The sequence below is a fragment of the Tamandua tetradactyla genome, chromosome 3 (genome assembly GCF_023851605.1).
Source record: "Tamandua tetradactyla isolate mTamTet1 chromosome 3, mTamTet1.pri, whole genome shotgun sequence".
Classification (NCBI taxonomy): domain Eukaryota; kingdom Metazoa; phylum Chordata; class Mammalia; order Pilosa; family Myrmecophagidae; genus Tamandua; species Tamandua tetradactyla.
In genome coordinates this window covers 40,231,411-40,247,789 of record NC_135329.1, presented here as the reverse complement: position 1 = coordinate 40,247,789, position 16,379 = coordinate 40,231,411, and the positions used below count along the sequence as shown (strand labels likewise).

Below are 16,379 nucleotides of genomic sequence, written 5' to 3'. Positions count from 1 at the left end.
TACTATCTTCCTCCATAAGTGATAAAAATCTTATAACGAATATGAAAGCATTTTAAAACAATACTTGACGTATAGGTATATGCATGTGTGTATCATCAGTTTGACCCAGTACTGATATGAGTAATTAACCCAGAGCTACAGGGGAGCATTGTGATACAGAAGCAGAGACTAAAGGTGGCATCCCTGACTAGGAGCACATGGCATCACAGTGAAAAGTAACCTAAGGATAAAGTCTGTGGCCATTTTTACTTATTTTATTGAGCTCCCATTTTCCATTCTAAGCACTTTTCTCTCAGCAAAGTTGTGTCAAAGATGAATAGTAATGAATATAATTTCATTTTCTTGGCCTTCTCTTTGACTCATTGGGGCCATTAAAAAAGCTTTCTGATTGTGAAATACTTTAAAACTTACAAGACAATTACAAAAATAATACAAACCCCATACAGACAGTTCCAACATACTTCTATTCCCCCAGATACCCAGATTCACCAATTCGAACATTTTTCCACATTCACTATATCTCTCTCCCTCTCTTTTGCTCTCTCCATCCATCCACCCAATTTCTGAACACTTAGCTATAGGTTGTATACATCATGCTTCTTGAACATTCAACATAGCCATGTACATTTCCTAAGAACAAGGATATTTACTTATGTACCCACCTTAAGTGCCATAAGTTCAAGAAATTTAACATTGATCAAAAATTTGCAGTCTATGCTCCAAATTTTTCATGTCCCAATAATGTCCCTTTGAGTCTATTCTCCTCCACTGCCAGTTCTCATCCAGAATTATGTATTGCATTTACTTGTCATCATTTCTTTAGTGTCTCTGTCTTTTTTAATCATGATAACATATATACAACATAAAATTTCCCATCTCAACCATTCTTAAACCTACCATTCAATGTTATAGATCACATTCACAATATTGCGATACCCTCAGCACTTTTCATTGCTAAAATTATCCCATCTCCCCAAAGAGAATCCCTACATTTATTAGGCATTAACTCTATATTCCCCTTGCCCCTGCCCATAGCAACATGTACTCTGATTTCTGTCTCTATTAGTTTGCATGTTTTCTGATACTTACCTTGTAGTTACCATGGGATGCAAATTCAACATTCTAAGTCTATAGCAATCTCAATTGCTTTTATACCAACTTAACTTCGATAGTATATGCCAACTATGCTCTTCTAGTTTTCTGTTCCCCTACATCCATGAAGTTCTTGTCATAAATTACATGTTTATATATCATGAGTCCAACACCATTGATGTATCATTACATTTTATGCATTTGCCTTCTAGATTTTGGAGAAAGTAAATAAAAGTGAAGTTACAAATCCAAAATATTACAGCACTGGCATTTATATTTGCTCATGTTGCTACCCTCACTGGAGATTCATTTCTTCAAGTAGCTTCAATATATTGCCCATTTATCCCTTTTTTCAACATGCAGAACTCTCTTTAGCATCTCTTGTAGGATAAGTCTAAATGGTAACAGATTCCCTCAGCTTCTGTTTATTTGTGAATGTCTTAATCTCTCCCTCATTTTTGAATGACAGTTTTGCTGGGTATAGAATTCTGGGTTGGTGATATTTTGCTTTCAGCACTTTAAATATGTCATCCCACTGCCTTCGTGCCTCCATGGTTTCCGATGAGAAATGGGCACTTCATCTTATAAAGACCCCACCCACCCCCATATGTGACATGCTGTTTCTCTCTTGAGCATTTCAGAGTTCTTTATCTTTGACATTGTACAATTTGATTATATTATGCTGTTGAATAAGTCTATTTGGGTTTATTATGCTTGAAGATCATTGAGTGTCTTGTATCTGTATATATTCATGTCTTTTATTAAATTTGGGGAAATTGTCAGCCATTATTTCTTTAAATATTCTCTTTGCTCCTTTCTCTCTTTCTTTTTCTTCTGGGACTCTCATAGTGCATATATTGGTAAGTTTGATGGTGTCTTACAGGTTCCTCAGGTTCTGTTCTCTTCTCCCCATTCTTTCTTCTTCTTGCTCCTCAGACTGAATGATTTCAATTTTATTATCTTCAAGTTCACTGATTCTTTCTTCTACCAGCTCCAATCTGCTGTTAAACCCTTATAAGGAATTTTAAAAATTTCTGTTACTGTGGTCTTCAGTGCTGGTTGGTTCCTTTTGATATTTCCATTTCTTCATTTTTATTATCTTTGTATTCATCTTTCACTTTTCTGTTTGTTCTTTAACTCTTTGTCCATGTTTCCCTTCAGCTATGTAAGCAGATTTTGGGCCATTTTAAAAAAGTCTTTGCAATATCTTAAGGTATTACACTGGAATTTAGACTCTGAGGTGTCTGTTCTTAAGCTTGTGTCCAGCTAGTCTTTGACAGGGCTTTCCTTGAATGTCAGGAGCTAACAAAACCAAAAACAAAAACAACAACAACAAAAAGAAAACAAAAATCACTCATCCAAGTCTTTGTAGATGATCTGTGCAAGTAACCTTCTTTAGGTCTTCCCAACAAATTGCAGTTGAACTCTTTCTAGGGTGGAACCTGGAGCATTTCAATGTCCTCAACTCTTAGAAAAAATACCTGCTGCCCAGAATTTAGAGAGTAGCTCCAGGTCAAGTGTAAGGGCCTATCTGATCCCTTCTGTGCATGAATCTTGTCTTAGACATGCATTAGGGGTCCTAGAAAGTTCCCTGCTTACATCATTCCCAATGTCTCCTCTTCCCTAGATAACAATTTCCTCATGGTCCCAGATACAGCACCATATGTCTTTCAACCAGTTTTGCTTACCCCAGGCAACATAACTTGACTGCTCTCCTACAGTGTTCTGTAGGAGGTTCTGTGAGCTGCCTTTTACATGTGGTGCAAGTTCTGGGATGAGTTCCTTAGGCCATGAGAGATAGATTGGGCCTGATAAGCTTGCTTTCAAAAGGTGTACTTTGCTCCCTCTGGATTGGAACCAGGAATCTGCAGTGGGTGCATGGGGTGACTCTGTGTTGAACTGATGAATTGTAATAGAGAGTCCAGACAGGGCATCAGAAGATCTACCACTTTTAAGTGCCCTTTGTGTTTCTTAGGTGCTAACCCTCAAGTTCTTGCTGATTTTTCTTAGCTTCTGTGGAGGGATGGAGCCCTGATGCATCTCACTCTGCCATCTTGATCAGAACAGGGCGCTGAGGCCATTTTGAGACCTATTCTCTTTTGTTCTAACTCTTACGTCCGTGGTTGGGGCCACATACAAATCTGCAAGGCATGTGCTGTGGTCTTACTAACTCAAGTATCTTATGCTGATTGGGGATTCCCTACAGAAAAACCTGAATTCTTCTTGCTTTGGCATGAAATAAAATCTCTTCTTTCATTTTTCCTGTGCCTAAAGGTTATGTTCCAGGTCTAAAAACAGCAAGATCTTTCAAATCTGAAAGTGTGTGAAAGACTAAATTCTGCGTTTAAGTATTCACACTTTCACACTGCTTTTTATTATTTGCCTTGCTTCCTTCTGTTCTCTTGATTTTCTTCCTGTGTAGTTTAATACATCCGAGATAAACTATGATTCCATTTTGGAAGTTTAGAATATAGTGTTCTAAGACAAGCTTTCTCCATCTTATCTCTTTCACATGCTTCTCTCTGGATCTGTTTCATTGTGGACACAGTATATGGATTGAAAACAGGCTAGTGGAGGGCTCTGCCCAGTCATTCTCCTAGCACTTTCCTGGAGACACTCTTACTACTTGTTTGAAATTCAACCCACTTGCCAGAAAGGATTCTAGATTAGGTCATGGCAGCGTTTACATGCCCGCGTTGTCTTTAAAGGTTGATGTGCTCTGTAACAGGGCTCTTATGAAATGAAACTCAATCCTGTTTTGGGCCATTTCCATGTGGCTGTTCAATTCCTCTCATGCAGCAGAGTCCCCAGGGAGCAATTGGATATTGAGAAGTGCTCAAAGATGTCCTGAGGAAGTTACAAACCATTTTAATCATGTGCTAATCTAATCTGAAGTACATACTATTTTTATATTACAATTGCAGGGATTGTGGGTCTGGAAAAATGCCACCTCTTATGAAAAGCTTTCAAAAATCCAAACTTAACTTCCCCTTGATACCTAACATTATTTTTAACAAAAGATGAATATCGGAAGATAACTTTACCGGGACATCTGAATGCAAATATTCTGTTATTGTTATTTGCAAAAGTTTATCTATACTATCCCAGAATTTCAAGTATATAGGCATAAAATGCTTGAAAATGTGGTACAGATCTACCAAGGGAGGAACAAAACAGCGTGCTTTAGAAGTTGATATATAATTTAAATGCTTTGAGGGCATAGAGTATGACGCAAACAACCAGAGAGCGTCATTAGAGACATTACAATTACAATCTGCAGTTTCCATATTGCAGAACACAGACTGTTAATACTTTCTCTGCACAAGTTCCCAGGACAGCCAAAGCTCCATTTCTGGTTCAATTCTCTATTTCTTCTGAGGGAATCCTTTCCCCACGTTCAGTCAAAACACTGGAGGACTTTTTTTTTTTTTTTTAAATGAAGTGGTTTATATTAGAAACAAAAGTCATCGGGTGATCTTTACCAGTATATTTTACTTTGATCCTGAAAAAATAGTTCTTGTAGTTTATGTTCCCAAAATAGAAAGGAAACAAGTGCAACACTGATATGGCAATTCTTTAATATCCTGTAATATAACCAAAGGACTGTGCTTGCAAAGATGGGCTCAAGCAAATGTGCTGACATGGTGTTAATCTACTGTTTAGCACTCACTAAGTTTATTACTCCTCCAGGCGATGTTCAGATTCCAGGACCTCCCACCAATGTACACGCTTCAGAAATCAGCAAAACATATGTTGTCCTCAGCTGGGATCCACCTGCTCCCCGTGGCAAGGAGCCATTAGCGTATTTCATTGAGAAGGTACTGTGAAGTCACATTTCCTGAGAAATCAAACCGCTGAGTGATCAAATATTATTTTCTTTAATGCATGCAAAGAGGAGAAGCTATCAAATCAATCATCACAGATGCGTCATCATTATTACTTAATAATACACTTAATAATGCACTACAGGTGGGGTTGCTGAACTGATGAAAGGAGTTCTAGAATGGGAATTGACGTTAAGATAATTGTGTCCCAGATTTGGCTTTGCTGCCATTCACATGCCACTTTACAATAGAGGAGTTGAACTTGCTAGATCTAAGTGTGTTCTACCTGTGAAAACATTCACAGCTATTAAACTCTGAGGTTTACCCGAGAAGCTGGGAAGAGAAAGACTGCCTCTGCTTGCAGTGTTAGTCAATAAGCCCTTTGACCACTTGGTGGCGCTCTTGTAGAGGGAATCCACAGTTCAGCTGGAGAAGGGATAGCATCACTAGATCATTGGCTTGAAGAGGTTTTTGGACTTGGTGACATATAAAGAAGTGGATGGTGCTGCAGCCCTGTGTGCGCACACACAACCAAAGGAAATTTCAAAAACTAGATCCTACTATGTTATGCATTCTCTCCTTCTTTAATATAATTCGTCCTATTTCATAAAAAGAAAAAAATGTTGGTTGGGACCCTCTAATTCGAATTCATGAGTCTCTACTTGCTATTGGATTGTGCACCATAGCTTAAAAAACTTTTTAAAGTCCTACCAACCCTGTAACTATGGTTTTGTGATACGAAATTTATAAGGTAATATGTAATGCGATATATAATAAATAGTTAAAATAAAATGAAATGATACAATTTATAAAATACATAATACAATAATGTACTATAATACAATTAAATGAAGCACAGCAGAAGTGGAAATGGAAATGAACAAATACATTAGACTCCAAAATGTATAATGACCCGCTTGCCTACACTAGTTACATGCAACAGTTAATTACCTACAGGACTGTAACTGGAAAGTATTAATCTTAATTGTAGGTTGTAAATTGCAGTATTTATGAGAAATCCCAATGTCCAGCCCTGTATGCAGACTACCTGAGGGTGAGAAGTACTCCCTCATCCCAATTCAGAGTTATTTCCCTACTTATCTGCAGCCGATGCCAGAAATGTCAGGTATTAGTGAAAATAAATAAAATAAAATAAAAATTAAAAAAAATACTAAATCATAGAGTTTGCAAGTTAACAGGAATTCATTTATTTAGGTACCTGCTGTCAATAGTGAATAGGTAGCTTCATGGAATGCAGAAGACATACGTTTTGATGAGCAAGAAGAAGCTGCCAGGACAGCTTCAGGCAAGTGATGCTCTGAGAGATCCTGGGGAGCAAGGAATAGCATGAGGTCCCAGACTGTGGTTGGAGCTTAGCCACACAGAGATGGAAAGAAAAATAGACCTGATAGGTGGGGACAAACTTCATCTACTTCTGTTGCAGTTAGCTTAGAGTGGACAGCACATCTCCATCTAGATAACATTATCTCTTGATGTGCTTACATCCCATCAAGGTTAAAAAGAACCACAGGACTAGTTGTAATTTTTTCCCCCTTATATCTATAGTTTCATTCTACATTAGATCTTGTGAAATTATATGAACTGCACTTAAGCAATTAATACAACTGATTATAGTCTGTTCATTATGTCACATTTTAGCGTATAATTAGAAATAAGCACGGATTTCTCTATAAATAAATTTAGCATATAGTTAGGAGTAAGCATAGATTTCCCTATAAATTAGCTGTATTTGATAATTCCAGATTTAATGATAGCTGAATGCTCTGTTTTTCTGAGTAGATTCACGTATGGCACATTGCCTATTTCTTTGTATCTTGAAGCTTATAAGTTCAGTAGTCTAGTGGCTGCTTATTTTTACTTGGATTTTTGTTTATACTTAAGACAGAAGTGTCTTGTTCATATTCATAAGACCCAAACGTATACGATAGACAATTTCCCCCACCGAAGGTATCCAGGGCTACACAATTTCCTCCAGTCTCTGCTTAAATAGCTGATGACTTCATTTTGACTCTCAAGTTCTTCTTTGGCTTCTGGGAGATCAGTGTTAAGCTCCTTACATATTTCCCCCCTCTACTCCTTCACTGTCTTCCCTTCTCTAATATGAAGACTCTTTTCTCTGACTGATCGCAGCTAATTGCTGAGGCTTTCATGTCATTTCCCATTTCTGCTCCTCCATGCCGCCTTTCATCTCCCCAGGATGCCACGGTCCAGGCTAACAGCACAGCTGTGATTATGGACAAGGAACTTATAGCGACGTGGATGTGGGAACCTCCTACCTTGAATACCTGATTTCACCTCCACAAAAAGGAGAGAGCCTTCTCCTTTAAACACGAATCTGATTTCTAGAAGGCCGTGTTGTTATTTGAAATGTTTTGTTACCATTCCTTTTAGTAGCTTTTAAAAAGGGTCAATGTACAGCCAACTTTTACTACCTTTGAATTACTTTCAAAGTGGATTTTTTATCTCTACAGGGGAAAAAAATAGTTAAATACAAACATGTAATCCAGGTTTTAAAAATCATTATCAGTGACAAAAATTAAACAAACAGTATAGAAAATTTGGAAATTACAGAGACCTTCTATAGAATAAAGTTAAAATCCCCAATAATCCATCATATCAAATAACCACTATTAACATGTAGGGCATTTTTTTGTAGTCTTTCTCTCTATAGATTTTAAAAACTGTACTTGATTTTATATTATATATATGATTTGCATCCTCCATTACACCTGACAAAATAGATACAACAAAATAGCTTAATTCCTTTAATCTGCTTAAAGATCTTTATATAATAATTTAAATCTCAACATGTTATTTTAATATAAGAATGCGTACCCTCTTGCTAGATACTTAGAGTGCAGCCACTGTTTCACTACCAAAGCAGCTGCAATACGGTGATATTTTAAACCGGAATAGTTTAGTTATGATGCAGCTTTACAAATACACTCCCAAATGATCTTTATTTACAGTCCACTCCATTTTGCTAAAACTACAGCCTAGCATTGATTGCCTGGAATTTGCTATGGTTTCTTCGCTTTACAGTAAAAATTTGCATTAGTAAGCCATTTTGTTTTACTAATGGGTCATTTTTCACTTGGAGCCCCAAATTGGCTTCACTCTTTGAAATTAAAATAAACAAGCAAACAAACAAATATTCGATTGCCCATTATCTGCAGGCTGATATAGACATACCTGAAATATCACTTGATTCGTTAAAATGCCATATTTCCTTTGGCACACTTCCAAGGAGCTCTAGATTTTATAAAATTGTAGCTCGAGTTTCTCTTTGCAGTCCATTGTAGGCAGTGGGACGTGGCAGCGCGTGAACGCGCAGATGGCGGTGAGGTCCCCGCGCTACGCCGTGTTCGATCTCGCTGAAGGGAAGTCCTATGTGTTTCGAGTTTTGGCAGCCAATAAGCACGGCCTGAGCGACCCGTCAGAAATAACTTCTCCCATCCAGGCACAGGACACGATTGGTAAGTAGTTACAGGGAGTCACCCAAATTCCTGACAGGCCCCAGATGAAATGGCACGGGATGAAGGTGAGAAAGCCAATGCAAGTGCTGTTGTGCGTGAGTTAAAGTTCAAGTTGCTGTGAAGTTTCATTTTATGAGCGATTTGGCAAGTTTTGGTTGATACTCAAGTTTTTCCCAAAGTTCCATCACCTTATGAAGTCGGTAAATGGGCTAAAAATATTTTTAGGCAATGGTCACTTTTTAAAAAAAAATCCCAACCCTCTTTATAGTTAAAATGCAATAAAATTCTGGATTGAAATCTATTCAGGAATTGTAGCAATCAAAAAAGAGGGCTTCTGACAATCCTTCTGAGCGCTTGTGTTAAAGACGCCATTTTGGTTTGATTATCGGGCATTCTAATTTTGAATAGTAAGATGCTTGCTTCACCTCTCGCTTTACACCATATTGTTATAAGACAGATACACAGATAAACAAAATGCCAAACATATCATTAGGAATCTGACCTCAAACTACCTCCTGTCGTAATGGGCTTTCAGTTTGATTCCGTCCAGGCCTTTTGGCGTCCCCACCCACAGTTCTTCGCAGTGAGAACTCACATCAAGTTAAGCACCACAGCACACATCTCACTTCATCACACATAGGAAAATGACCATAATCATAAGGAATACTGGGGCATGAGGGAGAGGTGGCTTGTGGACCTGAGTCCTCTGGCTGTACCAGGGCCTGGTGGCATCTGTGACCACAACTCACCATAGCCCCTCGGGGAAGCCCAGTGGCAGCCCCAGCTTTGGGGGAGAAGCGCTGACAAGTTTGAATCCTTTTACTAATTTTGAGGAATCCTATAGAAAGGTGTTTTACTTTCTTAAAACTGATCATTCACTTTCCCCAAATTGCTATTGCCCAGTCAGCTAAAAGCATGATGTCAACAAAAGATCTTTTTTTGACTAATCCTGGTGGGGGTGCAGGAGATTTTATGATTGCAATTCTTTTTCTTTCGTGAGTCAGGACCAAGCAGGGACATGGAAACGGAGAGGAGATAAGAATCTAGTAACCATTCCCATTCCCCATTCCCACCCCTCTGGTGATTAGTCCATCGTTTGTATCCTTACTTCTTTTTATATCATCCAGGTTTTGTTTAAAACCACAGCTCTGTCTTGCAGTCCCTGTGGAATAATGGACTTGAAGATCTCTGGTGTATATTCCAAAACTCTGAGGCTGTGAACTGAATACAAATCGATGTCTTAGTTTGCCAGAGCTGCTGTAACAAGTACAGCTGCCTGGTTGGCTTGAACAACATGAAAGTGCCTCACAATTTCGGAGGCTGAAAGCTCCAAACCTAGGCCTTGGCAGGGCCACCCTTCCTCCGAAGTCGGAAATGTTCTTGTGCTGGCAGTCCTTAACTCAGTCTCTACCTCTGTCGCATGGCCACCAGTCTGGCTCTTTCTGTCTCTTACTACGCCTGTGTCCCGTTTTTTTCTGCCTACAAGGATTCCAGTCATTTTGGTGTGAGGCCCATCCTGAACCATTTTGGCTTCACCTTAACTTATCACGTCTTTGACGATTCTGTTTACTAATGAGTTTGCATCCACAGGACTGGGGCTTAGGACTTGGACGTGTCTTGTGGTAGACTTGATTCAGTCCACGACAACTGGATAGAACGTTTATTCAGTTGTGAATTAGTGTGCTATGATATACTAAAAAATGCATTTTTTCTTACTATATTGCCTATTAAGCTTAAGAAATCATTTTGTCTTCTCTGCAAGTTGTTCCTTCTGCTCCTGGGCGAGTACTTGCTTCAAGAAACACCAAGACATCAGTTGTGGTTCAGTGGGACAAGCCAAAGCATGCAGAGGACCTCCTGGGGTACTACGTGGACTGCTGTGTGGCAGGAAGCAACCTGTGGGAGCCGTGCAACCACAAGCCCATTGATTACAACAGGTAACTGCTTCGGCGTGACTCCCTCTCACTTCCCCAAGCCCTCAAAGTCACTGTTTAGAAACATGGTACGTCTCTTCTTTAGCAAGAACTACAATCAAATATGAACTACACGGTACTCATTATGAACTATGGTAGAAAAATGTCTGCAAAGTTTCGTTATACTTGAGTCCATTTTCTAATTCACCCATAGGGAAAAATATTGTGTTAAAGCTTTGACCACTCACATTTGACAAATTGGATGAGTTAGTCGTTAAACACTTGGGTGAAATGATTTCTCTTTTTACGAGAGAACAGTTCCAGAATCTTGGTGTTCTGGACATAATTAGCATTTAAGATTTATCTTTGAATACAAGAATTAAAACAGCAGCTATAGCGTGAGTGTAGTTTTATTTGTCCTTATTGAGTTTTCAAACTTGCAAGATTGCTTTGTTCAAATAACTGCCAGTCCTTTTCTCTAGCCCTCTGATTGAGGAAAAATCAGTAAGGCAATCTTCTGCTCCTGGACGGAGATGAGAAGAAAGATGTTACCTCTTTTGCAGAGAAAAGGAATGTCTCTACTTGTGGAATTGATTTATTCCTGTTTCACACTGAGTGTGCAGGGCTTGTCTGAGTTTATTAGGTTTTCTCCTTGACATGCTTTTTAGGAAAATATAGGCAGCTGTCAGAATAGCATTTGTGGATAGATTATCAATTACAGCTCAACTGTTTTTTTCTCTTTAACTCTTTTTTTTATTATTAAATTGGAAAAGGCAGTGGCTAGAAAAAAAAGACGTAATCGACAAGAATAATAGATATATTATTAGATAGATAATAGATATAATACAATAGATATAATATAGCCAGAAGGATCCATCAAGTTTAGAAGATTATTATTCTAGCAGGGATATTGAAAATGGTTAATACACGTTTGCTGAATGAATAGGGTAAATCATAATTGCTTATATTTACTGAGTGCTTACCATGTGCAAGACAATTGTGCTAAGTACTTTACATTGAATGCTTATGACACTGCTATGAGATAGGTATTATTCTCCGTGTTTTACTGATGGGAAAAATTTTCTTGCAAAGGTTAAGAAACTTGATTAAGGACATTAAAACTCTAACTAGCAAAACTAGCATTCAAGCCCAGTATGTCTGACTTCAAAGTCTTAGCCTTCAGCCACTACATTATAACCACTTCAAATTAGGTTTTTATAGTTCTTTTGGGTGAGGAGCTGAATACTATTTTATAATAGACCTTTGATCCCAACAAGATCCAGAAAATGCAGAAATAAAGGGAGAGTCACCAAGTAAGTGACTCTGTCAAGGTCACGTAGGACTTGTGAAGACTGTGCTTTCCGTGATCTTAGGCCCTTGTCAAGCAACCAGCAACCAGTTCCTTCAGCCCCTGGTATAATTAGGTGCTATCATTTACGTTTTGACCCTGGAATGTTGATTTAAATGAGCCAAAATTGGAAATGAAAATGGATTTTGGGTATGCACACATAGGCACTCCAAAAGTCAACTTCGTTTAAGATCAGGTGAAAACTTTTTATGAGGACTTCAGAGTGGTTTCTATTTCTGCTGTGGGGAAAGAAAAATTGAGTTGTTGGAAACATGACCCTCATTCGTGTTTTCCTTAGGTTCGTTGTGCATGGCCTAACGACTGGGGAGCAGTACATCTTCCGAGTTAAAGCCGTTAATGCTGTGGGGATGAGCGAAAATTCACAAGAGTCTGACATCATAAAAGTCCAGGCTGCCCTCAGTAAGTAATTCATGGCCTGTTCAGAGCCAATTTCCAGTTCTCCAGTACATTTTAATTTCTGCATGAATAAACATTTATGATGCCATTTGGGATATTACCAGAGAAAAAAAGTGGATGTAAATTGTTGAGCAGAGAACATGCAATTCTTTGGAAACTTCTCGTCAAATTGGGTACTTGTCTTGGAAATGCCAGTGTGAGAGGGAGAAATGATAATATGCTAATAAAATGCAAATTAAAAATAGAAAGTATTATTAGAAATCGCTTGTTTCTGAATGCCTGAGCCCCCTGTTAAATATATGCCATCAGGTATGAAATTCTCTTTTCAAATAGATGCAATGAATAGAATAACATTAGCAGACTTTTTAGGTATCCTTAGTTCAAGAAATTTCAATACGTTCTTTCAGGGAATTTCAATTGTTTATATAACTTTGTGGCTTTGTTCATAAATAGAGATCTTTAAAAATTATTATTATTTTGATCAACATGAACAAATCAGGTCCTAAATCTCAATGATGGTCTGTAGAAAAAGTTGATCTGTAAGGCTTTGTGTTTAACAATTGTTGCTCTTGGCATTTGGTAGTAAACACTGTACTGCTGAAGTATATTTGGAAACATTTTGAAACACTGTCACACATTACAGTAATGTGAACTACAGTAATATCTTTTCAGTTCTGAGAGGAATGTTTTGTTCTTTACCTTTTGTCTCTAATTAAATTTACAAGCATTTTAAGAAATTAAGATTTCTCTTTTTACAATATTATTACCAGAATTGTCAAGGAATGTGAAATCTGTTAATACCCGGGTGGCCACAATAGCAAAAAATATTTATTATTTTTTGTATAATATTTTATGGTCAATATTCTTATTTCCCCTCAATTTTTTCTCAGAATGAACTTTCAACATTCCCATTTACCTCTTTAAGTCCTTCCTACTAAATAAATGCCAATCATTTCACCTTGTATTGTATAATGAAAAAAGCTCATTTCCAGTTCCCACTATCTCAGGTAACAGAGGAAGGTCATATCTAGGTTACTCCAAGGGAAAAGGAGAGACACAGTCTTCTTCAACCTGCTTGGAAAAGATTGCCCATTTCCAATATGGTGTTTAAAAAAGGGGAAAAATGAATTCATACACATTTAAATTAATTTGAAGTTTCTATAAATATGGAGAAAAATGGAAACTTAGTAGCCCAGATAACATTTATTACCATTGGTAGTGGAATAGGTAGTTGTTACTTTTCATGGTTGCAAGTGAGAATGCTCCCTTCTCAAAGTTTTCTTTAAGAGTTGGTGGCAGGGGGGCAGGGGAGAGCAGGGATCTTTTGTTCCAGAGCAGATTTAAATAATCCATTGGCTTAAATGATTGAAATATTGGAAGATTGTGTTTAGAAATTGAAATAAACATGTATGTTTTACTTAGTCTCTTTAAAGGAAGAATTAAGAGATGGCTAGAAGGTAGGTCAAGAAAGAGATGGAAGGCACAAGTATTCAGGGTAATCTCTCAGTTGACTCATTGGCTTTCTGAAATGCTGAAGCTTGCTGTATAGTAGGATAAAGAATATTGTGCTAAGATTTTCAGTAACTTTCATGCTTGTTTTAATTTGTAGCTGCTCCATCCCATCCATATGGAATTACTCTTCTGAACTGTGATGGCCATTCTATGACTCTTGGTTGGAAGGTGCCTAAATTCAGTGGTGGTGCAGCAATTCTTGGCTATTATATAGACAAGCGTGAAGCACGCCATAAAAATTGGCATGAGGTCAATTCTTCACCTGTTAAGGAGACGATATTCACGGTTGGTTTTTGTTTATATATGCATATCTATCTATCCAATCTATTTATTCATCTGTTTTTCCCATGTGATTTTATATTTTGGGCAACTCATTCATTCACTTTTTTTTTTTTCTGAGAAGAGATGAAGAAGTTAAATTAAGCAACTAGAACGGGCTTAAAAATTAGTAAATGACACTGAAGCAATCAGCATCCAGGTCTCTTGGGCTCCACTGCAGTGTCTTTTTTTGTTCAGCTACAAGCTTCTTGAAGACAGATATTGAGTCTTATGTGTTTTTTCATCCCTGGTATATGGTGTGATGCCTGGTGGATAGAATATGTACTTAGCAAGTGCTTATTATAAGAATAAGGCTGACTTTGCCTGTTTGCCATTTTCCTAAGAAATGAGTGTATTTCATGCCTCTGAGTAAGTCACTTGCTCAAGTACACATTGTGTCCAGGTGGAAAGATTAGAAAGAACATTGACTTGGAGTAATAAAGATCATCGGGAATCAAAGCCATACTCAAACCCTCAGCAGCTACTGGGCTTTGTATTTAATCTCTTTGAACCTTTGATTCCTTGTTTGAACAATGTGATCAGTAACATTTACCTCACAGGGATTTTCTGTTTTAGGATAGAAACAAATCAAAAGAAGTGCTTACTATAGTGCCTGGCATGAGGCAAGTTACTGACAAATGGTGGCTCATTATCATTACCACAATGGAGTGGCAAATCTATTTCATATGGATTGTTTAACTTGTCAAATGAGATTTTCATTATTTTGGAGGAACAATGTCTTAGAAGATCTCGTCTCTGTCTTATAGAAAATTCTGCTATACCATATAACAGTATTGCCTCAAAATTAAATTTTGGTGTGACAGTCTTGATACTTTGCCCACATTCAGTATTTACTATGCCTAAATGTTCTTTGTTGAGTCATATATTCCTTAGAAAAAAATCCTCTTATTTACTAAATAGTAGTTATTCCAATTGGAATAATGAAGTCTGTCTTTCAGAAGATGTAGTAGTTAGGTTCAGGTGTTAGCGTGGCCAGGTGATGGTGCCCTGTTCTGGTGAGGTGGATTTAAATCATCTGCATGTGAAATTCATCTACGGCTGATGTGGTGGGCTAAGGGGAGTGCCTTCTGCAATGAGTGACAGTCACTTTAGTTAGATGGAGGCTTAAAAGAGAGAGGTCAGAAGAGAAACAGCCCAGTACAGCCCAACAGAACTCAGCAGCAGCCCAGCATGCCTCAGCATGCCTCAGTCAAGCGCTCAGAACCAGCTAAGACCCAGACGTTTGGAGATGCAGAGAGGATTCGCTAGGGAAAGCCGTTTGAACCCAGAAATTGGGAGACAGGGCCAGCAGATGTCGCTGTGTGCCTTCCAGAATCGGTAATTTTGTAGCTAAATAAATCCCCTTTAGCAAAGCCAGTGCATGTCTTGTGTATTGCATTCTGCAGCACTGGCAAACTAAAACAGAAGGTAAAGCAGTTTAACCTAAAAAAAGTTGGCTTTAGATCCTCACAATCTTTTTCAGAGACAATATTTATCTGAAAATGACTTTTATTCCCAGTGACTCTGCAGTAAATGAAGATGAGTGGTTTTGGCCAGGAGACCACCTTTGCTTCGTTTTTTTGTATTACAACCAGGCTTCTCTAATGTGACTGTTAACCATAGAAATTTAGCAGTCTAGGTAATCCCTACCACCTAAGACATATCCTTATCTTAGAGATTAGGTTGAGTGTGTTGGTGAGAGGAGTTGACAGAGTTCCCCACTGTCGCGCATCTAGCTCACAGGACTGGAAAGCAGGTTAATCTGTCTCCAGCGCAAGGGTTTCTTTCCATTTTGTTCCATGTCTTAGTTGGTCAGCTCAGAGCTAGAATGTGGGTTGGAGAACCAGGCTCAGTTCATATCTGCTTTTCTATTTGCTGTTTGTGGGTTTGGGACAATCATTTCATCTCCCTGAACCTCAGTTTCCTTATCTGCCAAAAGGAGATCATGTCATCCTCATAGGCATATTGTATGGAAGGAATGAAGTAAAATATGCAAGATTTAAAGAATTTCCTGCAACATAATGGGCATATCAATAACCCTACTTAAATTATTTAGTCTAATTTACTGACAAGGTTCCTGACATTCATATTTCATTTGCTAAATCAGTTATAAACACTCCTTTCCCCAGTGGATTGTTATGAATCTTTATTCATGTATTAATTTTTAAAAATCTGAATAGGTGGAGGGCTTGACAGAAGGCTCATTATATGAATTCAAAATTGCTGCAACCAACCTCGCTGGGATTGGGCAGCCGTCAGACCCCAGTGAACTCTTCAAGTGTGAAGCCTGGACCATGCCAGAGCCTGGTAAGAGGCATCTTTTGTGAACACATCACCAAGTGGATTTCCTTTCTAACACGTGGGGGCTAATCGAAGAAGGGACTCTTCCATGGTGTTACACTTATTTCTCTAGCTCAGCTATGACTAGCCTCTTGCAGCTAGCAGTCATTCTTTCATT

At 38.2% G+C, this 16,379-nt stretch overlaps 1 protein-coding gene across 1 annotated transcript in view; it reads left to right on the top strand.

The window, feature by feature from the left end:
- MYOM2 (myomesin 2) overlaps positions 1–16,379 on the top strand; it is a 110,017-nt gene that overhangs the window by 41,439 nt on the left and 52,199 nt on the right. Inside the window, exons 14-19 of the mRNA XM_077152993.1 lie at positions 4,783–4,910; positions 8,230–8,413; positions 10,176–10,350; positions 11,973–12,094; positions 13,701–13,888; positions 16,102–16,228. Coding sequence (XP_077009108.1) covers positions 4,783–4,910; positions 8,230–8,413; positions 10,176–10,350; positions 11,973–12,094; positions 13,701–13,888; positions 16,102–16,228 — 924 coding nt within the window. The remainder of the gene's footprint in view (positions 1–4,782; positions 4,911–8,229; positions 8,414–10,175; positions 10,351–11,972; positions 12,095–13,700; positions 13,889–16,101; positions 16,229–16,379) is intronic.